This window comes from Saccopteryx leptura, chromosome 2 (genome assembly GCF_036850995.1).
Source record: "Saccopteryx leptura isolate mSacLep1 chromosome 2, mSacLep1_pri_phased_curated, whole genome shotgun sequence".
NCBI lineage: Eukaryota > Metazoa > Chordata > Mammalia > Chiroptera > Emballonuridae > Saccopteryx > Saccopteryx leptura.
This window is the reverse complement of record NC_089504.1, coordinates 273,239,211-273,263,078: the sequence shown is the minus strand read 5'-3', so window position 1 is coordinate 273,263,078 and position 23,868 is coordinate 273,239,211. Positions and strand designations below refer to the sequence as shown.

At 50.1% G+C, this 23,868-nt stretch overlaps 1 protein-coding gene across 2 annotated transcripts in view; it reads right to left on the bottom strand.

Moving 5' to 3' along the window:
• Positions 1 to 23,032, bottom strand: part of LAMB3 (laminin subunit beta 3) — a 41,954-nt gene extending 18,922 nt beyond the window's left edge. Inside the window, exons 1-8 of one of the 2 annotated variants that reach the window (XM_066361833.1) lie at positions 22,758 to 23,032; positions 17,735 to 18,181; positions 16,312 to 16,375; positions 15,402 to 15,556; positions 4,633 to 4,747; positions 4,059 to 4,132; positions 1,802 to 1,993; positions 135 to 198 (exon numbers count right to left, since the gene is read on the bottom strand). In XM_066361833.1, the coding sequence (XP_066217930.1) occupies positions 135 to 198; positions 1,802 to 1,993; positions 4,059 to 4,132; positions 4,633 to 4,747; positions 15,402 to 15,556; positions 16,312 to 16,339 (628 nt within the window). In that variant the 5' untranslated portion in view covers positions 16,340 to 16,375; positions 17,735 to 18,181; positions 22,758 to 23,032. Of the gene's footprint in view, positions 1 to 134; positions 199 to 1,801; positions 1,994 to 4,058; positions 4,133 to 4,632; positions 4,748 to 15,401; positions 15,557 to 16,311; positions 16,376 to 17,734; positions 18,182 to 18,521; positions 18,543 to 22,757 lie in introns of those variants that run through there. The other variant, XM_066361834.1, reaches the window with a different exon arrangement.
• Between the last annotated feature and the right edge of the window lie 836 nt (positions 23,033 to 23,868).

The window sequence follows — 23,868 nt, the reverse complement described above, 5'->3', positions numbered from 1 at the left end:
GTAAGTGGGGCAAGTGTTCAACCCAGCCATGTTGTCAGAAATGTAAAAGACTAGGAACGTTCCATGACCCGGGTTCCAACCCTGTTTCGTCCTCTGCCGACAGTCCCTCAGACTTGAGGGGTAGCCAGACTGACCTTGAATTTTTTGACTTTGAGTTGCTGGAATCCTAGAGGCTAAATCCATAAGGTTAAGTTGGACCTACAGAGAAAAGAGGGAGGCACTGAGGAGGAGGTACAATGTGTCCCCCAGCTCAGAATAAGTCTCCTGTCCCTTCAGTGGCCCGCCCTCCTCAGATTACACTGCGGTCCTGCTAACCTGGAACTGAGACCACCATGGCTGGGAGGCTTGTCTACTGTCCTCAGGGAGCAAGGTGATTACCAGGCCCTAAACAAATGTGTGAGTGCGTGTGTGTGTGTGTGTGTGTGTGTGTGTGTGTGTCCTCCTCTCCACTGGAAATATAACAGTCCCAAGACTTTCCTGATTTCCTTGGGTCAGAAATTATGGTAAGATATATAACATACATATAAAGGTTTAGGGAATACTAATTTTTCAAAACCTAAATGAAAGGACTCATTTAGGGATACATAGATGTGGTGACCACCACCCCCTAGACCTCAATTTTAAATATGCTTTTTAATAAAAAAACATTTCTTGTATGTAACTTCATCTCATATTCCTTTTCATTCCCAGCAACCCTTCACAAATCAGAGGAAAGGCCTGTATTGTGATCTGGAGTCTGGAGAATGTGGTCACCATAGTTCTGGATGCAACTATAACCGAGGAACAGCTGTGACAGCGAAGGAAACAGGTTTGCTGTCCACAAGGTCAGCGACCCTCTAAGCAGGTGGTGCAGACCAGAGCAGCTTGGAGGGCTCCCCTGAGCCTGGGCCAGAAAAATGAAAGACTTAGACCCCAGGTGGCAGGATTCTGGGAGAGGCATTCTGAGCTGTTTCTAGAGGCAGGTTCTCACTTCTAGCTCCGTGTTTAAGTTTAGGTGACCTGGAGCTATGGCTTATATCTGAATATTCTGAAGGGCAAGGATGGGGCTGGATGAATGAATTCAATGGAAATGTTCATTCTTGTGTTAAACACGACCAAGGTGAAATCAGAGATTAAATTAAATTTGAGCAATTTGCACATTTGTCTCTAAGTTGCCATCTCAAAGTCCTGGCACCCTCTACACTGTGGGGACAAGCAAGCAAGCCACATGGGAGGAGGCTATGTCGAGAGCGGGGTTGGGCCATGTGGTACACCCCACACATGTCTGAGATACCTTCCCTGGGCAGCAAAGAAGACAAGCTGCAGGTGTTTTGAGGGTGGAGAACTCAAGAAAGACATCAAGGAGCCCTGCCTGGAGGTGTTCCCATCTCTTCTCAAGAGCCTGGGTAAGGTCCTGGCCAATGGCTCAGTGGATAGAGTGTCAGCCCAGCATATGGATGTCCCAGGTTTGATTCCCAGTCAGGGCACACAGAAGTAACCATCTGCTTCTCTCCCCCTTTTCCTCTCCTGCAGCCAGTGGCTTGATTGGTCCGAATGTGGCCCCAGGTGCTGAGGATAGCTTGGTTGGTCCAAGCACATCAGTCTCAAGCACTACAAATAGCTCAGTGCTCGAGCATCAGCCCCAGATAGGGTTGCCAGGTGGATCCTGGTCAGGTCACATGCAGGAGTCGGCCTCACTATCGCCCCCCTCTCACTTAATAAAAAATAATAAATAAATAAATAAGGTGTCTGGGTTAAGGTATGAGCAATGAGATGTCAGAGAATCCTCTATGACTGCATTTTTGGGGTCCCTTATACTTACCCTGCCCCCATCTAGGCGCCCATTAGGCCTCTGGGGCAAAGGCTGGCACCGAACATCCTGCCAGCTCTGAGGCTGGCCCTGGCGAACGCGGGGGAAGGCAGACGTGCAGTCGGCAGCCAGGTACTGGTACACATGCCAGGTCTTACCAAAGTCCGAGGAGCGCTCAATCAGCAAGGCCCTGGGCATGGGCTCCTGCAGAGGCACAGACAAGGTGTGGCCTACATGACTGAGGGGAGGGAAGCACCTTGGGGACACAATCACAGAAACAGGCTCCTAAAGATGTGCTGATGGCTGCTGTCCTGGTCATTGTAGGATGGTTGGCAGCATCCCTGGCCTCCACTCACTAGAAATCAATAGCACACTTACAGTCATGACAACCAAAAATATTTCCAGAAACTGCCAAATAGCCGTTGGTTGAGAACCCTTTGTCTGTCTTGTTCACAGTTGTGCCTCCAACATCCAGCCCATAGTAAGTGCCAGGTCCACATTTGTTCAATGAATGGGTGAGTCTTTGGTCTGCTTCCCCCTCCCCATTTATATCTGAAAACTCGTCTCTCAGCAGTTTGCAGCCTTCCACATCCTTGCCTCTCACGGCCAACATCTATTTTCCCCTCCAGATGCTCTGTCCATTCGCCTGTCCCCTCTCCAATTATGTCCCTTCTTGCCTCTTGTCTTCTGGTATTTGTGCTTTACTCTTCTCTGGGCCCAGGGTGAACAGAGCCCCTCAGCTGGCTATTACTGATCTAGGAAGATTGGTCTCCCCCTGGGTGCATTCCCTGACCCTCCCCCAGCTAACACAACAAGCTAGATGCCCCCGTCCCATGCTCCCCAGAACCTCTTGGCAATACCACAGCACACATCATACTCTCTCTCTGCTGGGTTGTTGTCTTCCCTGCAGATCTAATGTAACTTGAGGAAAGTGGTTTAGTTTTATTTATCTTTTATCCCTGACACCTGGCACCAAACCTAACATATAATCAGTGTGTGTTATATGTCTGCAGCAAGAGTAGACATATACATGAATGGGTGAGTGATAATAAAACAATGAAATTAATGGTATCCATTCAAATGAATGTTACTCTTCAGAATTAAGGTAGGGCATTTACTCAGTGATCCTGGCATTTCTCAAAATACTTTTGACCTTTTCTCGGCCTGAAGAGCCCTGAGCTAATTTCCTCGCAAATACAAGAAATTAGGTTCTATTGCTTTTTATTCACAGTTCAGTTGAACTCCTGAAAGGGGTATCACCCTTCCTAATCATCTAATCTTAATAACCAACCTTGATCCTTAAATATTTAACTATTTCTCTAGAAGTGTAAAATCAAATCTTCTCTGAAACAAAAAAAAATGACCTGTCACAAATGAATAAAAATGTTCCCTCTAAAAGGAGTATCTCCGAAGGCTAGTCTAAGGGCAGAACCCAGAAGTCCTCTGAGACATGGTGGCTCTGAATGACTAGTTAGCTCACCAGAAGGCCTGCTCCAAAAGCACTTCTTCGTGTGGATAGATGGGCCAGCCCTTGACTGTTTGTTAAACTCAATCTCATCAGCAAGCTTATTAAAACAGAGTGCTGCCTGACCAGGCGGTGGCGCAGTGGATAAAGCATCAGACTGGGATGCAGAGGACCTAGGTTCGAAACCCCGAGGTCGCCAGTTTAGGCTCATCTGGTTTGAGCAAGGCTCACCAGCTTGAGCCCCAGGTCACTGGCTCCAGCAAGGGGTTACTCCATCTGCTGAAGTCCATGGTCAAGGCACATATGAAAAAGCAATCAATGAACAACTAAGGTATCGCAACGAAAAACTAATGATTGATGCTTCTCATCTCTCTCTGTTCCTGTCTGACCCTATTTATCCCTCTCTCTGACTCTCTCTCTGTCTCTGTAAAAAAAAAAAAAAAAAAAAAAAAAAGAGTGCAGCAGGAGTACAGAGCTGTGTAATATGTAACAGGCCCCTCAGAACTGGTACTTGGCAGAGCTGAACTACTTAGACGTGGTAAGGGTGGGGGAGGCAGAGAGAGCAAGTGGATATATGACCAGAGCACAGGAGTCTGGAGTTGCCCCTGTTCTCCCTGGTGTGGGGCCTCTGCCGTCACCCTGATACAGGGTCAGGGTACGTGTCAGCCTGGTAAAGGGAGGCCCACTCAGCACGTGGTGTCATCACCCCAGCCCAGGCAGACAAGAACTCTGTGCTCCCCATGAGTTGGCCCACATGGCCCAGGGTCCCCCTCGCTTATCCACTGCCATCCCCAGGAAGCACACCTTAAAATCGATCATGATGTCTTGAAGCTGGAATCTCTTGTCCAGGTCCAGCTGCAGAGAGACAGGGTTCACATCTGGAAGGACAAAAGGTAGGAACTTTAGACCAGAGAATTTCTACCTTCCCAACCCGAAGAAGGCTCTGGACTACACCAGCCCTAGGAAGCCAGACACTCTCTAACCTTGACTCTCCAATTTCCCTCTCGGGAAGGAACAGCACCAGCATGTTTTTCCCTATATCATCTATTCAAGATCCTGTCTGTTTTCGGCCAGACTCCCTGCCTACCGCAACTTGAGGCTCCTGATACTTTAAATGGGTTTCAACTTGTCTGTTCAACACAGACCTGTTCCCACAGCTCAATTCATTCAACAAGCTTACTGTGGGCCAGTGGGGTGAAATACCTACAACAACTAAAAGACCTTAAATCTGGAAGCAGAAGGTTCTGCCTGTCAATCACCAAGTCCCAGAGCCCTAAGAAATGCCTGAGATGCCCAAAGAGTTCCCAGGCACCCTCCAGCCACCCCCACCTGTGGGAGCCTCCACAGGTTTGGTCCCCTATAGATGGCAGGCCTTTACCATTCTGTGACTGCCACCAACGCGTGGGGCCTGAAGATGAAGCGACATTCTCCACTCGGTGACTGTTGTAATTGTGAGGCAACCTGGAGTCGCACTTGCAGCATTTCATCTGCCACTGTGGGGGCAGGGAGACAGCGCACTCAGGGGAGGGGTCCAGATAGAATTTTCCCCTTGTATCCTGAAAACCCAGATTATTCCCTCCAGGGAAATCCTCCCCATAGGGATTCATTGATTTCCTTAATACACTTGAAAGGATTAACCTCTTAAAACAAGGATAGTGGTCATCTCTTAGTTTAATTCCTTTGTGTCCCTCCTAAGACATAGCTAAGTGAATAATTAATAGATGTTAGGATTGGAAAGAGGTATGGGGTCGTAGAAGAAGCTTTGGTTCACGACATTGCCTTGGAGAGAAACTTAAAAATGGTGCCAAGAAAAAAAAACACATTAATTTACTATCTATCATGTGCTAAATGCAGGCTGCAGTTTTATATCTCATCTCACTCGGTCATGGCAGACTAGGGAAAATTGCATTTCTGGAGATCAAGAAGAGGGGACAGCCAAACAGGATGAGGGAATTTGGGGGGTCCAGTCCTAGCTCTGTCAGCTCACTTTCTGAGCCCAGTTTTGTCCTCTGTGAATTGAGTAGAAGTTGGAAAAGTCATTTAATCATTCAACAAATATTTAAGTTTTAGCATGTACTGTGTGTTAGACCCTGCTCTGGCCTCTGGGGTTATAACAGTGAACAACACAAAGACCCTGCCATCACGGAGCCAACATCCTGGTAACATTCAGAACATCTCTAAGGACTTCCAACACTGGTAGCCAGGACTCGAGGCTCTTTTCCAGGTCTGGCATTCCCTGTCCACAGGAGAGAACCTGGGGTCCCCAACCAAACAGGACTCTGTAAGATCATAGGCAATACCAAGGCCAGGAAAGCATGCAGCCCTGGGGCTGAAGACAATGGCTCTCCCCCATGAAGATGTGGGCCAAAGTGGGCAGCTGAGAAGGAAGCAGTTTCACAGGGGAGGTCCCCAAAGCCACACCTTCCCAAACCTGCCTATGCGCTGGATGAGACAGGAGGCAGAGCTGGGAGCCGTGGGCTCCACAGGCAGGCAGACATCACTAAGGAAAAGAACGTGAGCAGAGAATATGGCCCCTGTTCTTTCATTCCTGCGCATGTGTATACATACACGTGCACACGCACACACCCCACAGAGACAGCATAGCCTTGTCCCAGCTGTTCTCTGCAACACACATAAAACTGCTTTCTCTAAGTAACCATGTTTCCAAATCTTGCACCCAGAGTAAAGAACAGCATTCAGAGGGCTCTGAATTTACATACAAGTAGAAGCAAGACTAGACAAGAAGCTCCCTGACCTGCTGGTCCTTCTGGGTAGAAACAACAGTACCACCACACAGCCCATGAGTCTGCTTTCCCCTAAGCCCCCTTCTCTGAGGCATTCCAGCTCCTGACCCTCTGCCCTGCTCAGGGAAGGTGATAAGCTAATAAGCTGGTGTCTGCTGAACTGATTAACCTGACAGCGCAGCCCCAAAGGGATCGTGTTAATTAACATGGCAAACTGCGACTTTGTTATAAATACTCCTTGCCGGACACCCTCTTTCCCCCGCACAGTAGACAGAGCTGGGAGCAGTGGACGCAGAGGGGTGCCAGGTGCCCGGGTCCTCTGAGCCTCTTCTCCCCACCCCTTTCCAGCTCTCATCTCCAATCTGCAAAGTAAGAGCATTGTCACCAGCCCGGTGCTTGGAACCGTCCTCACCAGGTCCAAAAGTGCTCTTCTAAACAATAATTTTTGGATGTTTAATGCTCCAGTAATGGCTGGCACACGTGCCCTGCATAAAACAGCACTCACTGCCTGTGCCCCTCACTGCCCCTGTCTATTCCTTTCCTGCCACAGTTTCTTCATAGTACTCATTGCCACCTGGCGTACTGTGCATTTGTTGTCTAGTGATTTGCTTATAGTGTTTGTTTATTGTCTTCCTCCCCTGGTAGATGGGTGGGTACTCCACGAAGGTAGAAGTTACTTTCCTTTACTACTGTATTACCAGTGCTTAGAAAAGTACCTGGCACATAGTAGGACCTCAATAAATCTTGTTGAGTGACTAGTAAACGCTCATAGTGCCAACATTTTCATTAACGTTATGACTAAACACTTCCTTCTTATACCGTGTGCCAGGTTCTATATTAGGAATCTCCATACAATAGCTTATTTAAGCCTCACAACATCTCTATATGGTAAGTAGCACAATTCCCATTTTACATATGGGAATGCTGAGACTCAGAGAGGTTACATGACTTTCCTATTGACTGATAAGCAGTGTCAGCACCAGAACCAGAAAAGGACACTTCCCTCCAGCTCCTCCTTTTTATTTTTCTCTCTCTCTCCCTCCCTTCCTCCCTTTCTGTCATTCTCTCATTTCCACTAGAAACCAGCTGGGTACACAGACATCATGTAAAGCATGGTTGAGGGGGACAATTTTCATCTCACCCAAAGGCTTTCTCTGACCCTGAAGCTGACTTGGGGGTCAGGGGAAGACTAAGGCAGATAAAGCACCTGGGAAGAAAGCCAGCCTCTCAGGTTGACCCAGCTCAGTTAACACAGAGACTGCAGATCTGTCAGTGGCTGAAATAAATGCGTGAGCATTAAAATAATCTTTCCTGGGCCAGAGACGCCGCCTGCTGGAATCTGACTCTCCTCCAGAACTCGATTTGGCCCCTGGCAGAGCGCATGCCCTTCTCCCCACTCTGCCCGGCCTCTCAGGGCAAACTTTTCCACTCCCCGTCCTCGGCCTGCACTCAGCACACGTCTCACAGAGAGACGAGAGCCAGCTGTCTTCCGGTGGCCCTGCACCAGAGCTGTCTCCCCAGCTCTGTTGGGAGCTGATCCCAGCCTGTCCCTTGCCCAAGAGAGTGCCAAAAACAAGGCTCTTTCTTCCCTTGGGCCATGGGACACAGGAGCTAGAACAGCTCAACCTGAGACTTTGGAAATGCCCTTGACATTCTTAAATGATGAAATATAATGTAACAATTAAAACTACTGCTTAGAGAAATATGGGGAAAATGCTGACATTATAATGTTTTATGAAAATAAAAGTTGGGCATAAACTTGTATTTACATTATGATCGCAAAAATACATATTTTTTAAAAGAAATAAAAAATGCTATTCAGCCATTTGACTTATAGAAATAGCATCTGCATGCAGTGTAACCTAATGTCTCTGGGTAATGGGATAATAGGTAGCTTTTCCTCCGTCTTTGTAATTTTTTAAAATAATTTAAAACTTTCATGCTCTGAATATATACTAACTGTTGTATTCAGGGAAGTAGACATTATTGTAAAATAAAACAAGCTAAAAATGTCCTGGGGGTTCGATACGGGCTTATCATCCTGCCTCCTCCCCCAGTCTTCACAGTCTGGGGGTGCCCAGACCACCTTCCTTCCACATGCACAGGCGCTGATGGAGGGATCGGATGGCCTCGTACACCTAAAACTATGTGCTGCTTATCATAGTAACATGGCTAAAGGAGGGATTTATCTCAATCCTTAGAGACAGGCCAAGCCAGCGGGCTTGGGACAGGTATTTTAAGTAGCTCTGCTTGTCAACTAGCTAGCGGGGTGGTGACTGAAATAGACCAGCTGATGGTGAAGCCCACATGAACAGAAGCTGCTAATTTCTTCTCTCCCTTTGAGCTTCAGTTTCCCTATTGCATTCTTCCATGCCTCTATGTAGTATGTATATAAGAGTATGTGTGTATGTATGTGTGTGTGTGTGTGTGTGATTCTCAGTGAGAGGCTCGTCCCCCGTGTGTGCCACGTGCCTCTATCTTCCCGGCTGATGGGTGCTCTCAGCTGCAGCTGCCCCCTCTCCGGGGTCACCTGGCCAGCGCTCCCTGGCTGTGCTACCTCAGAGAGGCAGGGTTGCTATCAGTCCAGTCTGCCAGGCCTCCAGCCAACTTGGCTCCTGCTTGCTCTCCATCTGGGAAGGCTGAGCCTCTTCCCTTATCTGGGAGCCTTCAGAAAGCTCAGCTCAATTTGGCCAGAAGACAACCCCCCACCCCAGAGAGCTCATGGGGGGCAAAGGAGAGAGCAAGAGCCAGCAGGAGCCTGAAGCGCAGTGGGAGGGGAGGAGAAAGGAAAGCAATGCAAATCAGAGCTCTGCATCTTTGCAGAGCACAGAGCTAATTCTGGGAGGGGGGGACAGCAAACAGGCTCTGGTTATACATGGCCCAGCCCCCTCCCATGAGCAGGCCACAGGCCACCTGTGTCTATGTAAGGAGCTACAGTCAGGGTCGTGGCTAGCAGCCAGGGAAAAAAAAAAAAAAGACAGCCAGGACTAAAAAAATCCAGTGCTCTGCAAGAAAAGACATTCTCTCCACTTTGGCTTCCTCACTGGTAAAATGCAGGGGTGGAGTGAGATAATGAAGCTGCTTCTTGCTCTAATATGCTATTAGAATTCTCCCCTATTTCATCCAGCTTATCAACTCAGAAGTTAGACACTCCAAACAAGAATGCAAAGGGAGCAAGAAAAATATAAGCCACTGGCCAGCGCCATACTGGAGAAAACACTTTTCCCAGAAAAGTGAGCAGGGAAAGAAAGGGCTGTTAAGGCCCTTAGTTAGCAAGGCTTCCATTAGACCCAACTGAGATCCACAAGCCTCACCATCTCTATGCTAATGAAAATGATTGGCAAAGGTCAAAAGTTGGGGCCTGCTAGGGTGCTGGGTGAGAGAAGTGCCCCAATGCTATGAGGTACATCTTGACCAAAGCCTTAATTCGACACCACCTGTATCCCCATCCAAACTAAATTCAGAAAGGTCACTTTCTGAAGCTGATCATAGAGACGATGTATACCACACATTCGGAAATTACGCTGTACCGGGCTCTCTCCTGAGCACCGTACCTGTGTTACCATATTTCATCCTTCCAAAATCTCTGAGGTAGGTATATTACATTAAATGGTGGGTAGCCTCATTTCACAGACTAGGAAAGCAAGTCTCAGAGAAGTTAAGAAAGGTGTCCAAGCCCATAGAGCTAAGAAGACAGGAAGTAGGATATCTGCTCCAGGATGTCTGCCCAAACCTTCTTGTCCTGTTCTCACTCAAGGGACACAGTGGTTACTTGGCAACCATGGAAATTGCAAGGACTAAAATTGGTCATCCAGATACTCTTTCTCTTCTGTCCCTGGTAGGGCAGCCTCAACTCCAGCTCAGACCCCTAGAGAAAGAGGTGTTCCCCTAGCCCTGAGAGCAGAAGTTGATTCGTATGCCTGGACTCCGCAGGCTTTACCAGCGACAATGGTTCCGACAGTCCCTGATAACAAAAGAAAGCAAGGTAGGGCTGTAACAGATTGCCCAGAAACTTCTAGGAGCAATGGGGTGAAAGGTCAGGCCAGCAAACCTGCGAGGCCACCCAGGTTTGTGTCCAGGCCTTCCCATCACCCCCTTCTCCTCTCATCTCTCCTTTGCACTCCACAAGCCATGCTCCTCAGCCCAAACAACTGGGACCCAAAAATCTCACATTCTACCAACACACGTTTTGTCTCCCTTGGAAAGCAACTCTTTTCCTTGATGTCCTTTTCCGTTTTCCTCCATCGCCTCAAACCTTACTCATCCTGGGTCTCTCCCTCTTGGAATCCTTTGCAGAAGTCACAGCTCATTTTCTCAGAAGCAAACCCTTGCTGAGATATAAACAGTTGATAACAGATTGATATGGGTTTTTTTTAAAGATTTTATTTATTCATTATAGAGAGGGGAAAGAGAGAGAGAGAGAGAGAAGGAGGGAGGAGCAGAAAGCATCAACTCCCATATGTGCCTTGACCAGGCAAGCCCAGGGTTTTGAACCGGCAACCTCAGCGTTTCCAGGTTGACGCTTTATCCACTGTGCCACCACAGGTCAGGCATTCCCAAGGGTGTGTCCATTTTAAACAAGAAACTCAACAATGCTTTGTCCAAAAGAGGGAGTCCCCAGAGGTAAGAGCTTTGAGAACTTCAGACCTACTGAGGGCTGCTGGGAGAGCAGACAGCTTGGTCAGAGATGGTCTCAAAGTGCTCTGAGAGCAAGGACAATGGGGACCTCGGGACCTACATGACTATGTCTCTGCTTTGGGCAGAGACCTTGGGCACATCGGCCATGTCCAAGGTCAAGAAAACAGATGATCATTAAAGAAAGAGAGTGGTTGTTGGGATGTGTACGTTGTGTGTGTGCGTTGGGGGTGGGGGAGACAGGAATTGGCTACTGCTCCTCAGCTTGCTTCTGAGATACAGAAATGACAGAGTTTGGCTTACACAGCTAATTCACCTGAGAGATGCAGTAGGTAAGACTGTTATTAAGGCAGCTGGATAATTAAGTCTCCCCCCACCTAGGGCAGGAGTGGGGGATAAATACAGCATTTGGGGGAACAGACACAGCACTGGAGGAAACACAGTCAGGAGCAGATACAGGGCTCGAAAGCTCCCAGGTGCACCCCCTGGCTCCCGAGGAGCACGCCCCAGCCCAGAGGTGACAGAAGGGCGTGGCTTGGTCCCTGCCAGCACCCACCTGAGAAAGACGGCTCAGACCCTCAGGGTGGCACACAGCCCAGCCATCTCCAAGGAGCTGTAAAGGATGACTAGCCCAACCCTTTTATTTCATAAATGAGGAATGGTGGTCTAGAGCAGGGGTCCCCAAACTTTTTACACAGGGGGCCAGTTCACTGTCCCTCAGACCATTGGAGGGCCGGACTAAAAAAAAAACTATGAACAAATCACTATGCACACTGCACATATCTTATTTTAAAGTAAAAAAACAAAATGGGAACAAATACAATATTTAAAATAAAGAACAAGTAAATTTAAATCAACAAACTGACCAGTATTTCAATGGGAACTATGCTCCTCTCACTGACCACCAATGAAAGAGGTGCTCTTTCCGGAAGTGTGGCGGGGGCCGGATAAATGGCCTCAGGGGGCCGTAGTTTGGGGATCCCTGGCCTAGAGAGAAGCCATGGCCTCTCCCATTTCTATGCCGAGTGTCAGGACCAGGACCAGGACTGGAGTCTTTACCCCTAGTTCAGAGACTTCGCTAGCCATGACTGGCTCCAGAGTCTTCAACAGCCCACTGTGGATCAGCTCAGTGGTCACCTTGGAGGCCAACAGTGGGGTGGCCCATGGATGGGTTGATTTCAGCCACTACACCAGTATGTATCCTGATCAGGAAAGAAATGCTCAGAAGTGTGATTCACAGATGGGGGGTGTGATGGGGGGTCTCTGTGTGCAGGTGCAGGTCCCGGAGGTGGGTAGGAAAGGGGATGAAACCTCTAGCATCTTCAAGACATCATGTCAGTGGTCATGTGGCTCATTCTTTCACACGGCCCTCACAACAACATATTGAAGTGGTTGCTGGCATTACTCCCATTTTTCAAATGAGGAACTGAGGTGCAGGGAAAGCAAAGAAGAGAACAAGGGTGGGGACACATCACATTTCATTCATGCTTGAGCTTTAGGGGACAATGGTGCAGTGAGGTTACCCAGAGCTTATCTAGAAGATAGAAGAAAGAGAACAAGGGGTCAGCATAGGACTGCAGCCTCAGGCCATTTAGGTAAAACACTGCCTGGGCCCTAGCCCAGACAGCCGATGGGAAGTCAAGGTAAGCAGGCATCAAAGCAGGTGGAGGAGTACACAAGGCAGAGCCGGCCAAGTCCTGTGCCCATTGGAAGGGGTTGCAATATGGACCCCAAAGCCACCAAAGCTAGCTCTCCAGGCCAACAGGATTTAGCCACTCGATAGAATTGGCAGAGGAGGTAATGTGTCAACAGGCTAAGATGGCCCATAAAAAAGGAGACACACTCTGAGATTGGGAGCTGGGACAGACAGTTTTGGAACTGCAAGGGGTCCCAACAGCTCCTGCAACTGCCATCACACTGAGGCCCCCTCGGACTGGGGGTGGGGTGCGAGCATTCAGAAATGTCCATGGGCATCAATTCCCATGGTACTTGCATACATGCCACATCAGTAGGCAGAGAGCAGGTGCTGGGAGATCTTGTAATGAGCTCAAGGCTCGCAATGTCACCCTTGTACGGAAATAGAACAGAGGCACTAACCAGAGGCTCTGGCTTGAGGAGGAGTGTAAATGGGGGTGGGGCTGTAGCGAGGGGAAGGGAGGGGGGAGGGGCAGCACTGGCAGTGCAGCTCCGTAGCACCCACCACCATTTCCAGCTGGGGCTGGCCAGTACAGCCTCCCACCTCTAACTGCTCAGAAAATTCAACACCTACATGTCTCCATCAGACGTTTGGGGTCCCAACACACACCCTCCCAGTAGCTCATGGGGATAACAAGAGCCACTTCCTGGAGTATTGTGGAAATTAACTGAAATAATTTATATAAAACTCTTAGTATGATGTCTTGGATGCCTAATATGTGTTTAATAAATTATAGCTGATATAATATTTAATAATATTATAATATTTATAATATTTAATAATACTAATAATATTTAATAAGTTTCAGAAATTGGAACTCAGCTGAATTAAAACTGGCTTCCTAATTTTTATCACCCAGCCCCCACTACACCATGAGGGCTCAGGGCACATCGGCACAAAGGGTGTGTCTGTGCCATTAGAGTGTGCGTTCACTGCCGGCCTCCACAGCTCTAGGTTAGTCAGGCAAGGGAGAAGGAAAGTGAAATCAGACGAGACAGAGAAGCGGGCAGGAGGAGAGAAGCTGGGTGGGTCTCAGAAGTCAGCTCCTTCGCAAGGAAAGTTGGAGCAAGGAGCGACCTGAAGACCTTTTCATCTAACACTCACTCACGGAAGAGGAAATGGAAACTCAGAGAGGCGTAACATCTGACCATGCCACGAACAAGTGGCAGACCTGGGTGACACCCTGCACTCAAGATGCCCTGTCTTCCGCTCTTCCCAAGAGGGTCCCTGAATTCACTCGCCCTTACAGAAAAAGAAAAAAAAGAGCCAAGGCTTCTCAACTTTCAGAGTCCCAAAATAGCTGAGATTTATCCATCCCCAGGGTTGCAGAGGTCTAGACTGCTCTTTTGCAAGCACCCTGTTCTGCTCTTGGGGGGTGACTTAAAAGCAAGGATGTCAGTTGGCTCCCTGGGACATCTGAGAGAGGCAGGGACTGGTCAGGGTGAAGCCCAGAGGCCCAGGCCTAGAGGGAGAGAGGCTGCCCAGGCAGGCGGAGGGGTGGACCAGCACAGGGGCCTCTGATGCCTCCTAGCTTCCTCCCCCAGAAGGCAGGTCAGCCTAAGGAACGGAGTCAGAGGTCTGCCTGAAGTTGTTAGACATGGCTCAGTGGCCGAGGATTTTGAGAGTGTGTGGGTAGGGGCAGCTACACTCACTCTATTGCCCAGGAAGCTCAATACTGCCAGGTCCCCTGATGCTTGTGAAGTAATCTGGGCCCACAGGGACAACTCCCCTGATGCTGGCCATCTTACCCAACACTGTCAACTGGGTTTCACATATCCAAGTGGGTGAGATGCAGAAACCACAGCAGTCTCTGCTCAGCACCTCCAAAGCCACAGCTCAGGTCCGTCTGTAACTAAAAGTTGCCAAAAGAACACTGGGGACTGCAAGGACAGGGAGGCCCAGAGACGGTATCACATACATCACCACGGTCCTGACACATCACCACCAAGGGCAGTCTGGAAAGAGGAAACCACAGATAGCCTGTCTCCTTCATTACAATCAATCTCTCTCACTTACTCCCTTGCTCTCTCTGTCTCGCTATTTCTTTTCCCCAAAGGCTGCAAAGCAAACCACCCCCTCACCCATTCTTTCCTCCAAATCTTTATTCTGGGGACAGAAAAGTGGGTCCGATGAGATAAGCAGCGATGAGACAAGAAAACACTGAATGATTCTGACCTTGGTGAACACGAGGAGCGAAGAAAGACCCCAAACTTGTGGATGGGAAAAGGAAACAAAGTTTCTACCAAAAAAGCTCCAGAGGCAGTGCAGTGGGAGAAATCTAGAAAAACACTCACAACAGCTCTTTGGACAAATCAGCCGCCTATGTAGGCAATGTTAATGACGTCGGAGTTCCTGGTTCACCCAGCTCACTTTCTTACGTATGAACCAAGTTCCTGAACCTCTGAGCTAACCTCAAGTCACTTCCCCATTTATTTCGCTGGCCTATGTCCTTTAAGAACAGTTTGACTGTTTCCCACTTTGGTGCTAAAACACGTGGACCAAGGAGGCTGAGAGGTAAGAAAGTGGGATCTTCATGTATAATAACTGAAGAGTGTAAAACTCCAGCCTACAACCATATATTCTCCTGCTAGCCCTGTTGACACCCAGACCCCAGTGCTGGCCAGAGAGGTGATGGTAATAGAGTGACCATGTCCATGGTTCCGCTCAGTTCACCCCCTGGCAAGACACTGCCAGCGTACATGTCCCAGCGCCTGTGCTCCACCAGCCTTGTCTGTTGTCCACCAGTGATGGCGCATCGACTCCACATATAAGGATTGACATTCATGTGACTGCCTGTCCCCAAGACTTAAATGACTGCCCTACCCATGCCCAAGGGCTGAGAAAAGGCTCCAGTTTTATGGAGCAGAAGCAAGAAAAGAGCAATTCAGCTGCTTCTGAGTACATTTGCTCTCACCCAGCCTTACACTTTTTTGCACCCCAACCCCCTCCCCAGGTGCCCGGGGCTGGGCCCACACCAAGTACGCGCTAAGTGTTTAGTGAACAATGGCAGGCTCCCCGTCCTGCACCGCCCAGCCTCCCTCCAGCCCTGGGGGCCGTGGAGCTAGGGCCTACCTCGCCATACTGGGTGCAGTAGGTCTCGGGTCTGCTCAGTCCACAGGTGGATGAAGCTCGGAGAAACCGGGTCCTCCCAATGAGCAGGTCCCCAGCAGGCGGATAGCAGGCCCCCCGCGAGCAGGCTTGCTGAGCACTCAGGAGGCTGGGCAAGACTGAAATCACAGGGTGCCGGGGTTCAGCCCAAAGAGAAGACGGTCTAGACAGCCGCCCCAGCATCCCTCAGGGAAGCAGACAAGAGACAAGACTAGACGCTCCCCCTCCTCCTGCTCACACTCGCTGGTGACGGTAATTATTGTAATCCTGAGGCTATGAGGTTAAAAAGAAAAGGAGGAAAAAACACTGGCAACCAATATCCACTGATGATCCTAAAATGTGGCTTCCATATGTGGCTTTTAGAATCAAGCTTCAGATGCACGCTTGGCCACCTGGACAAGGTCCACAAGTCTCCTCACCTGCAGCGTGACCTCTGTCAACAGCCCTGAGGAGGGCTGGCTGCTGGCCACTGTGGAACATTGGGAGATACCTGAATTCTTTCTGCTCCTTTAGCTGCAAAGATGACCCAGATTTTGTGAGTACCCCATGACAATTTTCTGGAACATCAAGAACTCAAGACCTGATGGGTCTGGACCCAGCTTGAGAGTGAGGGGGGTGGGGGAACAGACTGTGCAGGGTACTCGGGTGGGAACAGGAAGACACCTGCGAGCTCCTCAGGAGAGGCAGAACTCATCTTCTCCAAAGGCCTGAAGGAGCAGACAAACCTCATGGTGTCCCCAGTAGACAAGTGTTTCAAACCCTAGGACTAAAGCCTGACAGGTAATGCACACACTTTGGTTAACTGCCCTCCTACCCATAGCTTTCACCACCCTCCTCTATGTTAGCTCCTGGAAGGATGGGAAGAAATACTTACAAAAACACAGAAGAAGGAGTGGCCTCATCTTCAGCCAATGGGGTGATCCCAGAGAGGACCTCACCTGGGCAGACCAAAGCAGCCTGGGTAAAACAGTGCCAACCACCGGGGCACACTGGCCCCTTTTCTGTTACTGGACTCATGATTTTTCTGAAGTCTTTATCTAGGCTCTTGACCTAGGACAATACAACTCTGAGCAGCAGATGCATTTGAAGCCAAAAGCTTAAAAAATGCCAGAGCTCTGGACTCCTGTCCCACCAGGAATGTCACTCACAGGGTGCCCTGGAAAATGTCATCCCCTCCCAGACTTCAGCTTCCTCCTCTGCAACAGAAGGGAAGAGGATGGGTTGCCCTTACCCAAACAGTCGTAAGGACAACCTGGAGAGCTAGAAGCAGCTGGGCCCTTTGCAGGAGAGGAGCCACACAGAGGTCTGAGGCCTTGTCAGTGCCCAAGAAAGAAGGCCAACCTTTCTCAGGGCTTGGTCTAGCCCACAGGTCCAAAGGTGACTGGGTCAATGTGGCTGAAGGTCTGGAAACGAGCCCTCCCCTGCCATTGGCACCATCTCTAATACCACCGAGGGCCATCTCGAGGGTAAGGCTGTGGTAGCCACACCGCTGGACTAAGCAGGTAGCAGGAATGTGATGGGGAAGCCTGGCAGCTTTTTAAAATGGAGTGAGGATTTTATCTGAACCAGAAACAACCCAAAATGTCTCTGATGGTGGGCCGGGGCTGTGCAGGGAGGGTGGGACTGGGAGGCTGCACAGCGGGGTGCTGATGGACACTCTAACGGTCCCAGAGGGTCCGAGAGGCAGGCACCTGCTCAGGCAGCGCCACCTCTGCCTAGGCCTGGGTGCTGGCTCTGCCCCCAGTGACAGCCACAGGTCCTTTGGCTGGGGTCAGGGGACGGAAGTGGGCAAGGCAGGGCCAGAGAGGGAACTGGGGCTATCCTGGCAGCTTTAAATGATACATCCGAATTCTCTGAAATCATTCCTTCCAATCAGTTCCCAGAAGCATCAAGGACCTAGAGAGGAGGCAGGTGCCCTGAGGGCACACAGCTAATCCTGGCCCAAGAGGAAGACCCATCCTCTGGTTCATTGCCAGTGCTGTCTCCGCCCCTCACCCCCAGAACAAGGCACTCCGCGTGGTCTTGGAAGGGCTCTGGCCCGCCAGCCCACGCTTCTCACTTCTCTTCGTGCTCAGCCCCGATCTGAACTTGCTTTCTTCTGAGACGCTGAAACACTTATCAGATATGAGGAAGCAATTCAAACAGAGGCAGGCACTTAATCTCGCCTTTGCAGGTGGCTCGTTCAGGTGAGCTCGCAGGAAGAGGAAGAATGGGCCCTGCGAGCAGGCCCCGGACACCCAGCCTACAGCCCTGCTCCCCGCCCTGCCCCACCAGGCAGGTGAAGGCAGATAACATACCTGGCTTCCTGCTGCCACTGTTCTTTCTCCAGATCTCCTCTCTGAGAACACCCCTTGAATGTGGGGGGTCTCCGCTCCTGGCTGGCAGTTTTTAAACAACGGCCTCACCTCTGGAGACTCCCTGGCTGGGCGTAGCCCACTGCAGGGCGGGTCTCAGGAATCTGTTGGCTGGCACGCCCATCTGCCGTCACTGCACTGACACAGCCCCAGGACAGGACTGGGCAAGTGGGTCGGTCCCAGGGGCCTCGCAGCAAGCCTGGCAGTGCCCACCTGCCTGTGGGTACCTCAGGGGGGGAGGGGGACCAGCAGTGCTAACTGAAAGCACCAGGCAAATATTTGCGGTTTTTCCAGATCAGGATTCGGAGGCACTGGCATCTGTGATAGGCACTGAACTTGGTGTTTTCTCAAAGCTCGTAGGGGTCAGCTTCCTCTTGTGTCCTGGATCACCTGCACAAAAGACCAAGCAGAGGACACAGAGGTCAGGGCTTGTATATAGGCTGTTAAAACCCCAGACCCATCACCGGGCTGGAGGGTGAGAAGACCCAAAAACATCCAGGACCCTGGAAAGCACCAGGTCCTCCCCTTCCCCAAAGAAGACAAAAACAGTGGAAAATCCCCGCTCCTTGGGGCATCTGAAGGAGCCTTAAAAGGCTACAGCTCATCAGGAAGGGGTCAAGGCCCAAATCACTCAAGGAAGGCTTAAGAGGAATAAGCAGGAATAAACTCTAAATTCCTCCCCTCCGGTCTCTTCCCGGGGTTGGCAGGGAGCCCTAGGACAGGTAACTACCTGTGAGTCACTGCCCCCAGCTTAGGAAGAGGGCTGGTGTCCTAGCCTCTCCCTCACTGGGCAGGAATGCCCGCCTGGAGGGCCAGAAAACAGACCTGACCACAAGCGGTAGAAGGCAAGGCTGAAGCATAACTGGACCAACTTGCCCTGGCCCCTTGCCAGGCCTGGGGACACATATTCCTTTGTGGGACCCTGGGCTGGCTCCTGGCTCCTGGCTCCGGGCCCTGGGCTGAGAGTAAATGACAGTAACAGGCCAGATAGAGAGGCTGGTCTCAGAGGACACCGTTTCCCCAGGTTAGGGTCAGAGCTTTAGAGAGAGCTGGAAGCTTCACCCAGTACATCGCTCGGCCCCGGAGAGCCTGCACTGGCACTGTTTGGGAACAGCATTGCCTCAAAGTTTCTATTTAAAGGAGATTCTTAACTAGCCATTCTGGGCTGCCCGTCTGTCCTAAGCAGGAAGTTCTCTCTGCAATAGGAGGGTTAAGTCCAAGAAATCGGTGTGAGAACCCCTGAGGGAAAAAATGTACTATTTTGTAGATTCAGCTGGGTATTGACCCTCAGTTTCTAATTTAGTCCAAGAAACTTCAATGGGCAAGAGAAATACTGTAATTAGCAAATGGGCAATAAGTTGTTTAGATGCACAATGGGAATTCCAATCATTGTTAGTGTCTTGACCCCTATAAGCATTCCCGTGAAATCTCAGCAGGCCCGAGGCAGTAGAAGCAGCTTCCCTTCGTGGGCCTGCTGGGCCACAGGAACACAGAGAACCTCATCAAGTTCCCCCGAGAATGGTCACTGCTGACACTCCTGGGGTTTTGAAGCTACAGGTCTGATCTCTTGTTCTCTACTCTTCAGCTGCCTAAACTCAAGGCCTCCAAGGAGTTTCCCCCTCCTGAAGCTGCGCATCTTCTGCCCACCACCAGGAAAGAGGATGTGACAGACAAACAACTCATTAATAGTTAACTCAGCACAAGAGCAGGTGTTGCAATCGCTGATCCTCACCTTTAAATCCCCCTTCACCCCCACCCCCCCTCCCCCTTAGGAGGCAGGAGCTCTGGTAAATAAGCCTTTAGTGTTTCAGACATCACAGGTTGGGGCAAGTTTAGGGAGTGGTTTGGCTTCACAGGAGGAAAGTGGCAATTCTGTTTGGACCCCCTCCAGGTTCCTGCCAAGTGCAGGACGTTATTTCTGCAGAACCCAGGGCAGCCTGTCGGCCTCACTCCTTAGGAACACTGAGCACACTCCCTTAGCTGATCTAGTAGAAGGACTGCATTGCCCGAGGCACGAGCTTTGAACTTCAGAACCCAATTTGTTTAGACATAAGAGCCTAAAATAGAGCCAGAGGCTGAGTTTGGCCCCAGCCTGGGCCAAGGGCAGGCAGGGGAGTAGCTCCAACCCCACAGCCTCCTTCTGTGTACCCTTCCCTCTCTCCCTGCCTCCCACTGCCCTGCTTGGGAGGGAGCCCTCCGTCCTCAGCACCCACCCCCAGCCTTGGCTCATTTGAACCTACCCCCTCAGGAAAGTGGCTAGCCAGGTCATCCTCCACTCCTGACTCTCACCCCCACGTCAACCAATCAGGCAGTTCTGCTGGCTCCCCTTCCAAAGGCAACCAGGACCTCTTCTACCCTCCTGGCCTGAGCCTCTCTCCCCCAGACTTCTGCAAGAGCCTCCCAACTGGTCTGCAGTCCAGTCCCGACACAGCAGGTCATGGCCGCCCCTGCCCAGAACCCTGTACCAGTGGCCCATTGCGGTCAGCATCAAAGCCAAAGCCATTATAGAGGCTCCGCATGATACAGCCCCCATTACTTCTCTACACAAGCACCACCACCCCCTTGTCTCCTCTCATGCCAGCCACAGGGCCTCCTTGCTGTGCTTCTGAATCATCCAGCTGCGTCAGTCTGAGGGTGCTGCCCCAGCAGCTCTCTCCACCGGGGCGACCCCTCTGCTGCCCATGTGGGCAAAGCTAACTCTCTCACCACGGTAAGGTCTTTGTTCAATTCAACCTTCTCTGTGTCATTTTACAGAGGATAGCCCACTCCAACCATCCTCTTTAAAATGACAACAAAGTCAAGTGGGTATGAAATTTGGTAAGTTATGTAAATGTCTAACCACTATACCATACATCTGAAAGTGATATAATATTAAATGCCATCTGCGACTGAAAAATAAAAATAATAAAATACAATAAAATGACAACCAAGCTCCTAGCCCCATCCCTGTCCCCCACACCCCAACACATCCAACCCCACCTACATTAATAGTAGGTAAGATGAGGGGTTTCGGCTTTTCTTTCTTTTCTTTTTTTTTTTTTTTTTTTGCAACACTTACCTCTTTCTAACTATATACCGTATTTCCCCATGTATAAGACACACCTTTTTTCAAAAAATTTGGGTCTAAAAGCTGGGAGCATCTTATACAGTGGTTGAATGTAGACTATTTTACTTGCATTTCCTGCTGTTTCAATGCTTGTTTTTGCACTCAGTGTTGAAGACAGTGATTCGTCATCAGACACAGATGACGACAAGCTAATGGATGGGAGTTTTGACAGTGATGAGAAGTTGTATGAATTTTATAATGAATAAAACTTGAGTTCAATAACTTTATGTACTATGTTTTTTTTATTTTTTCAAATTTCAGGCCTCCAAATTAAGGTATGTCTTATACATGGGGAATACGGTAGCTTACCTACTTACCATGTTTTCTCTCTGTCTCCCTCCACCAGAATGAAATGTCCAAGAAGGCAGATTTTTGTCCATTTTGTTCAGTACTATATTGCAACTGCCTAAAATAGTGCCTAGCACTGATTAGATGCTCGCTATTTGTGGAATGAGTGGAGTTGCAATGAAGTGTAAATCACTGATATAGGGTACTGAGTCTCCATACCCTTGTAGGTGTAGTTACACCCTCAGAGGGTACCGGCAGGGCTAACAGTAGTAATTCATACATCAGTCAGCTGGGGGGGGGGGCTTGTTTTGAGGCAGCTACCCTTAGATTACAAAAATGTCACCATGGTGATATAGGCAGGCTCCTTCTCTGCCTGCGTATCAGTCGTTCCTGGCGGTGTCTCGGACGGGACAGGGTACGGGAGTGGCACTGGAAGCTTGTCTCCATCATCCACCGTCAGACGTAAACTGTCCAGACTGTCAGCGAGGCCAGCCAAGATCTGATCAATGAGAGGTCAAAGGATAAGGAGCAAGGAAAGAGGAAAAGGAGGAAGGAAAGGAGAAAAGCCGTAAGGAGAAGAGAGCCCGGCCCAGGCTGTGAATGCTGACACTCAGGTGCTGGAGGGAGGAGCGCCAGGTGAGTAAAGCTCAGGTTTCCCCTGCATACAGTGAGTCAGGGCTGATTGATCCCTGTCTGCGGGAGGGGATGAGCTCCAGGAGCGGCCTTGGGGTTTGCCATGTGACTCAAGCTGGCATGGCCCTCGGACCATCAGTCACTCTCCTGTGAGTCTCCCCAAGGACCAGAGAGAGAAAGCGTGTCTGGTATGCTATTGAGGAGCCAGGACCAGCCTCCGGCAGAGGCCAGCAGTAAGCAGAGGGGTCTGGTGGCCTGCCGGCGGTGACTATTCCATACCCTTCTCTCTCCCTTAATCTCACCTACCCAACCTCAATGTCTGCCCAGCGGACACGGCCTGAGAGGATTCGGGCAGTCAGCCTAAATTAACTACAGCTAACATTTCACCGAGTGCTTCCAGGAAGCCAGGCACTGTGCTAAGCCCTTTGTATATATCAATTCACTTAACACCCACTACATCCCTATGTGGGTAGACATTTAATTATCTTTCCTTTACAGATGGAGAAAATGAGGCACGTTTTCAATAACTTGGTCCCAGCTAGGAAGTGGTCATTTGAACCCAGACCAGTTTGCTTTGGCATTCATATTAACTCTAATTTAAAGCCTAAAATAGCCTAAACTCCCTAACTGTATCTTTGGGAATCCTTGGTCATAGACTACCAGACTGTGAAATTCATGTTTCCCAAATCTAATCAAGACCCAGTATCTAAAAATGTCTCGTTGAGCCCTTGCTCTGATTTTTGGAGCACTGATGCTGACTGAGGGCTCCTGGGGAGACATTGTAGAAACATCTAGAACAAACATCACATTTTGTCTGTTTTCCATACCGACGATCTCCCTGTTGGCCTCTACCTCCCTCATCGCAGAGACTCTGGAACCTTCCAGCAGGCTTTGCCCCTCGTACCAACAGGAAGCTACTCTGAGTGAGGATGTTAGCACCTGAGAAGAAGTCAAATTCCAGAGAAGGTAACCGGACAAACCTCACGGTGAGCTGACGACATCACACACGATGGCGGGATGACACAACTTCCTCCTCGCCCCAGGAAGGGAGATCCCCTCCCCTGAGGTCAGTCTTTTGGGTCACCTTGCAGAGGCCTGAGCTCCTTCTCTTCTCTCTCCCAGGACACACTCCCAAATGTCCTACCCCCCACCCCAAGGGGCACAGCCTGGCACCGCCTGCAGCCTAGAGGAGTGAGATGCTGGCTCATGGCTGGCTGCTTTCCCAGAGAAGAGGGAGGAATATCTTGGCATTTCTGCCCCCTGTCACTGCCCTACCTTCCTCTGGCAGATAGGCCAGCTCGTGACCACACCCCCCTCCACCCCCAGCAAGTGCCCTACTGTCCAGCCAGTGCCCTCCGGGAATTAGGTTCTTGGGACCCAAGTCCAACCTTGTAACCTTGGTCAGCGAGTCCCTGCAGTGCCGGTGCCACATGGGGTCTGTTTGAACTTCAGCTTCTCTTAAATCCGAGACCTAGCTTCAACTCCTCTACTCTATAGAAGCATAAACTTGGCAGGCCCCTCCCTAGGCCTCAGTCTCGTCATTCATAAATAAAAGTGTTGAATTCTCCTGGTTCTCAACCCAGACTGCCCCTCACAATTACTTACAGAACTCATAAAATCATATCCTTAGGCCAGGCCTGACCCCGGGATTTAACTGGCTTGCAGAGGAGCAGGGACATTCAGTAGGTTTTTCAAGCTCCTCCGAAGCTCCATCCATCTCCAGGATGCTGTTCTCAGGGGCTGGGTTTAGGACAGCAGTTAAAAGCCTAGACTTTAGAGCAGTGGTTCTCAAAGTGTGCGCCAGGGCGCACTGGTGCACCCTAGAAGATTTCCAGGTGCGCCCTATGGTATTCCAGAGAAATATGTGCCTGTTGGGGACCAAAAAACTAGCAGGGTGTTTGGAGTTTAGATTTTTGGGGGACAGAGGTGTGGGGAATTGGCTGTAAGCTGACAGTCTGCCCAACCCCCCACCTCACTTGCCTGATTAGGTTGCAAAAGGCTATTAAGCTGTGGTGCTGAATTGTTTACACTACCCCCCATGTTCCCCGGA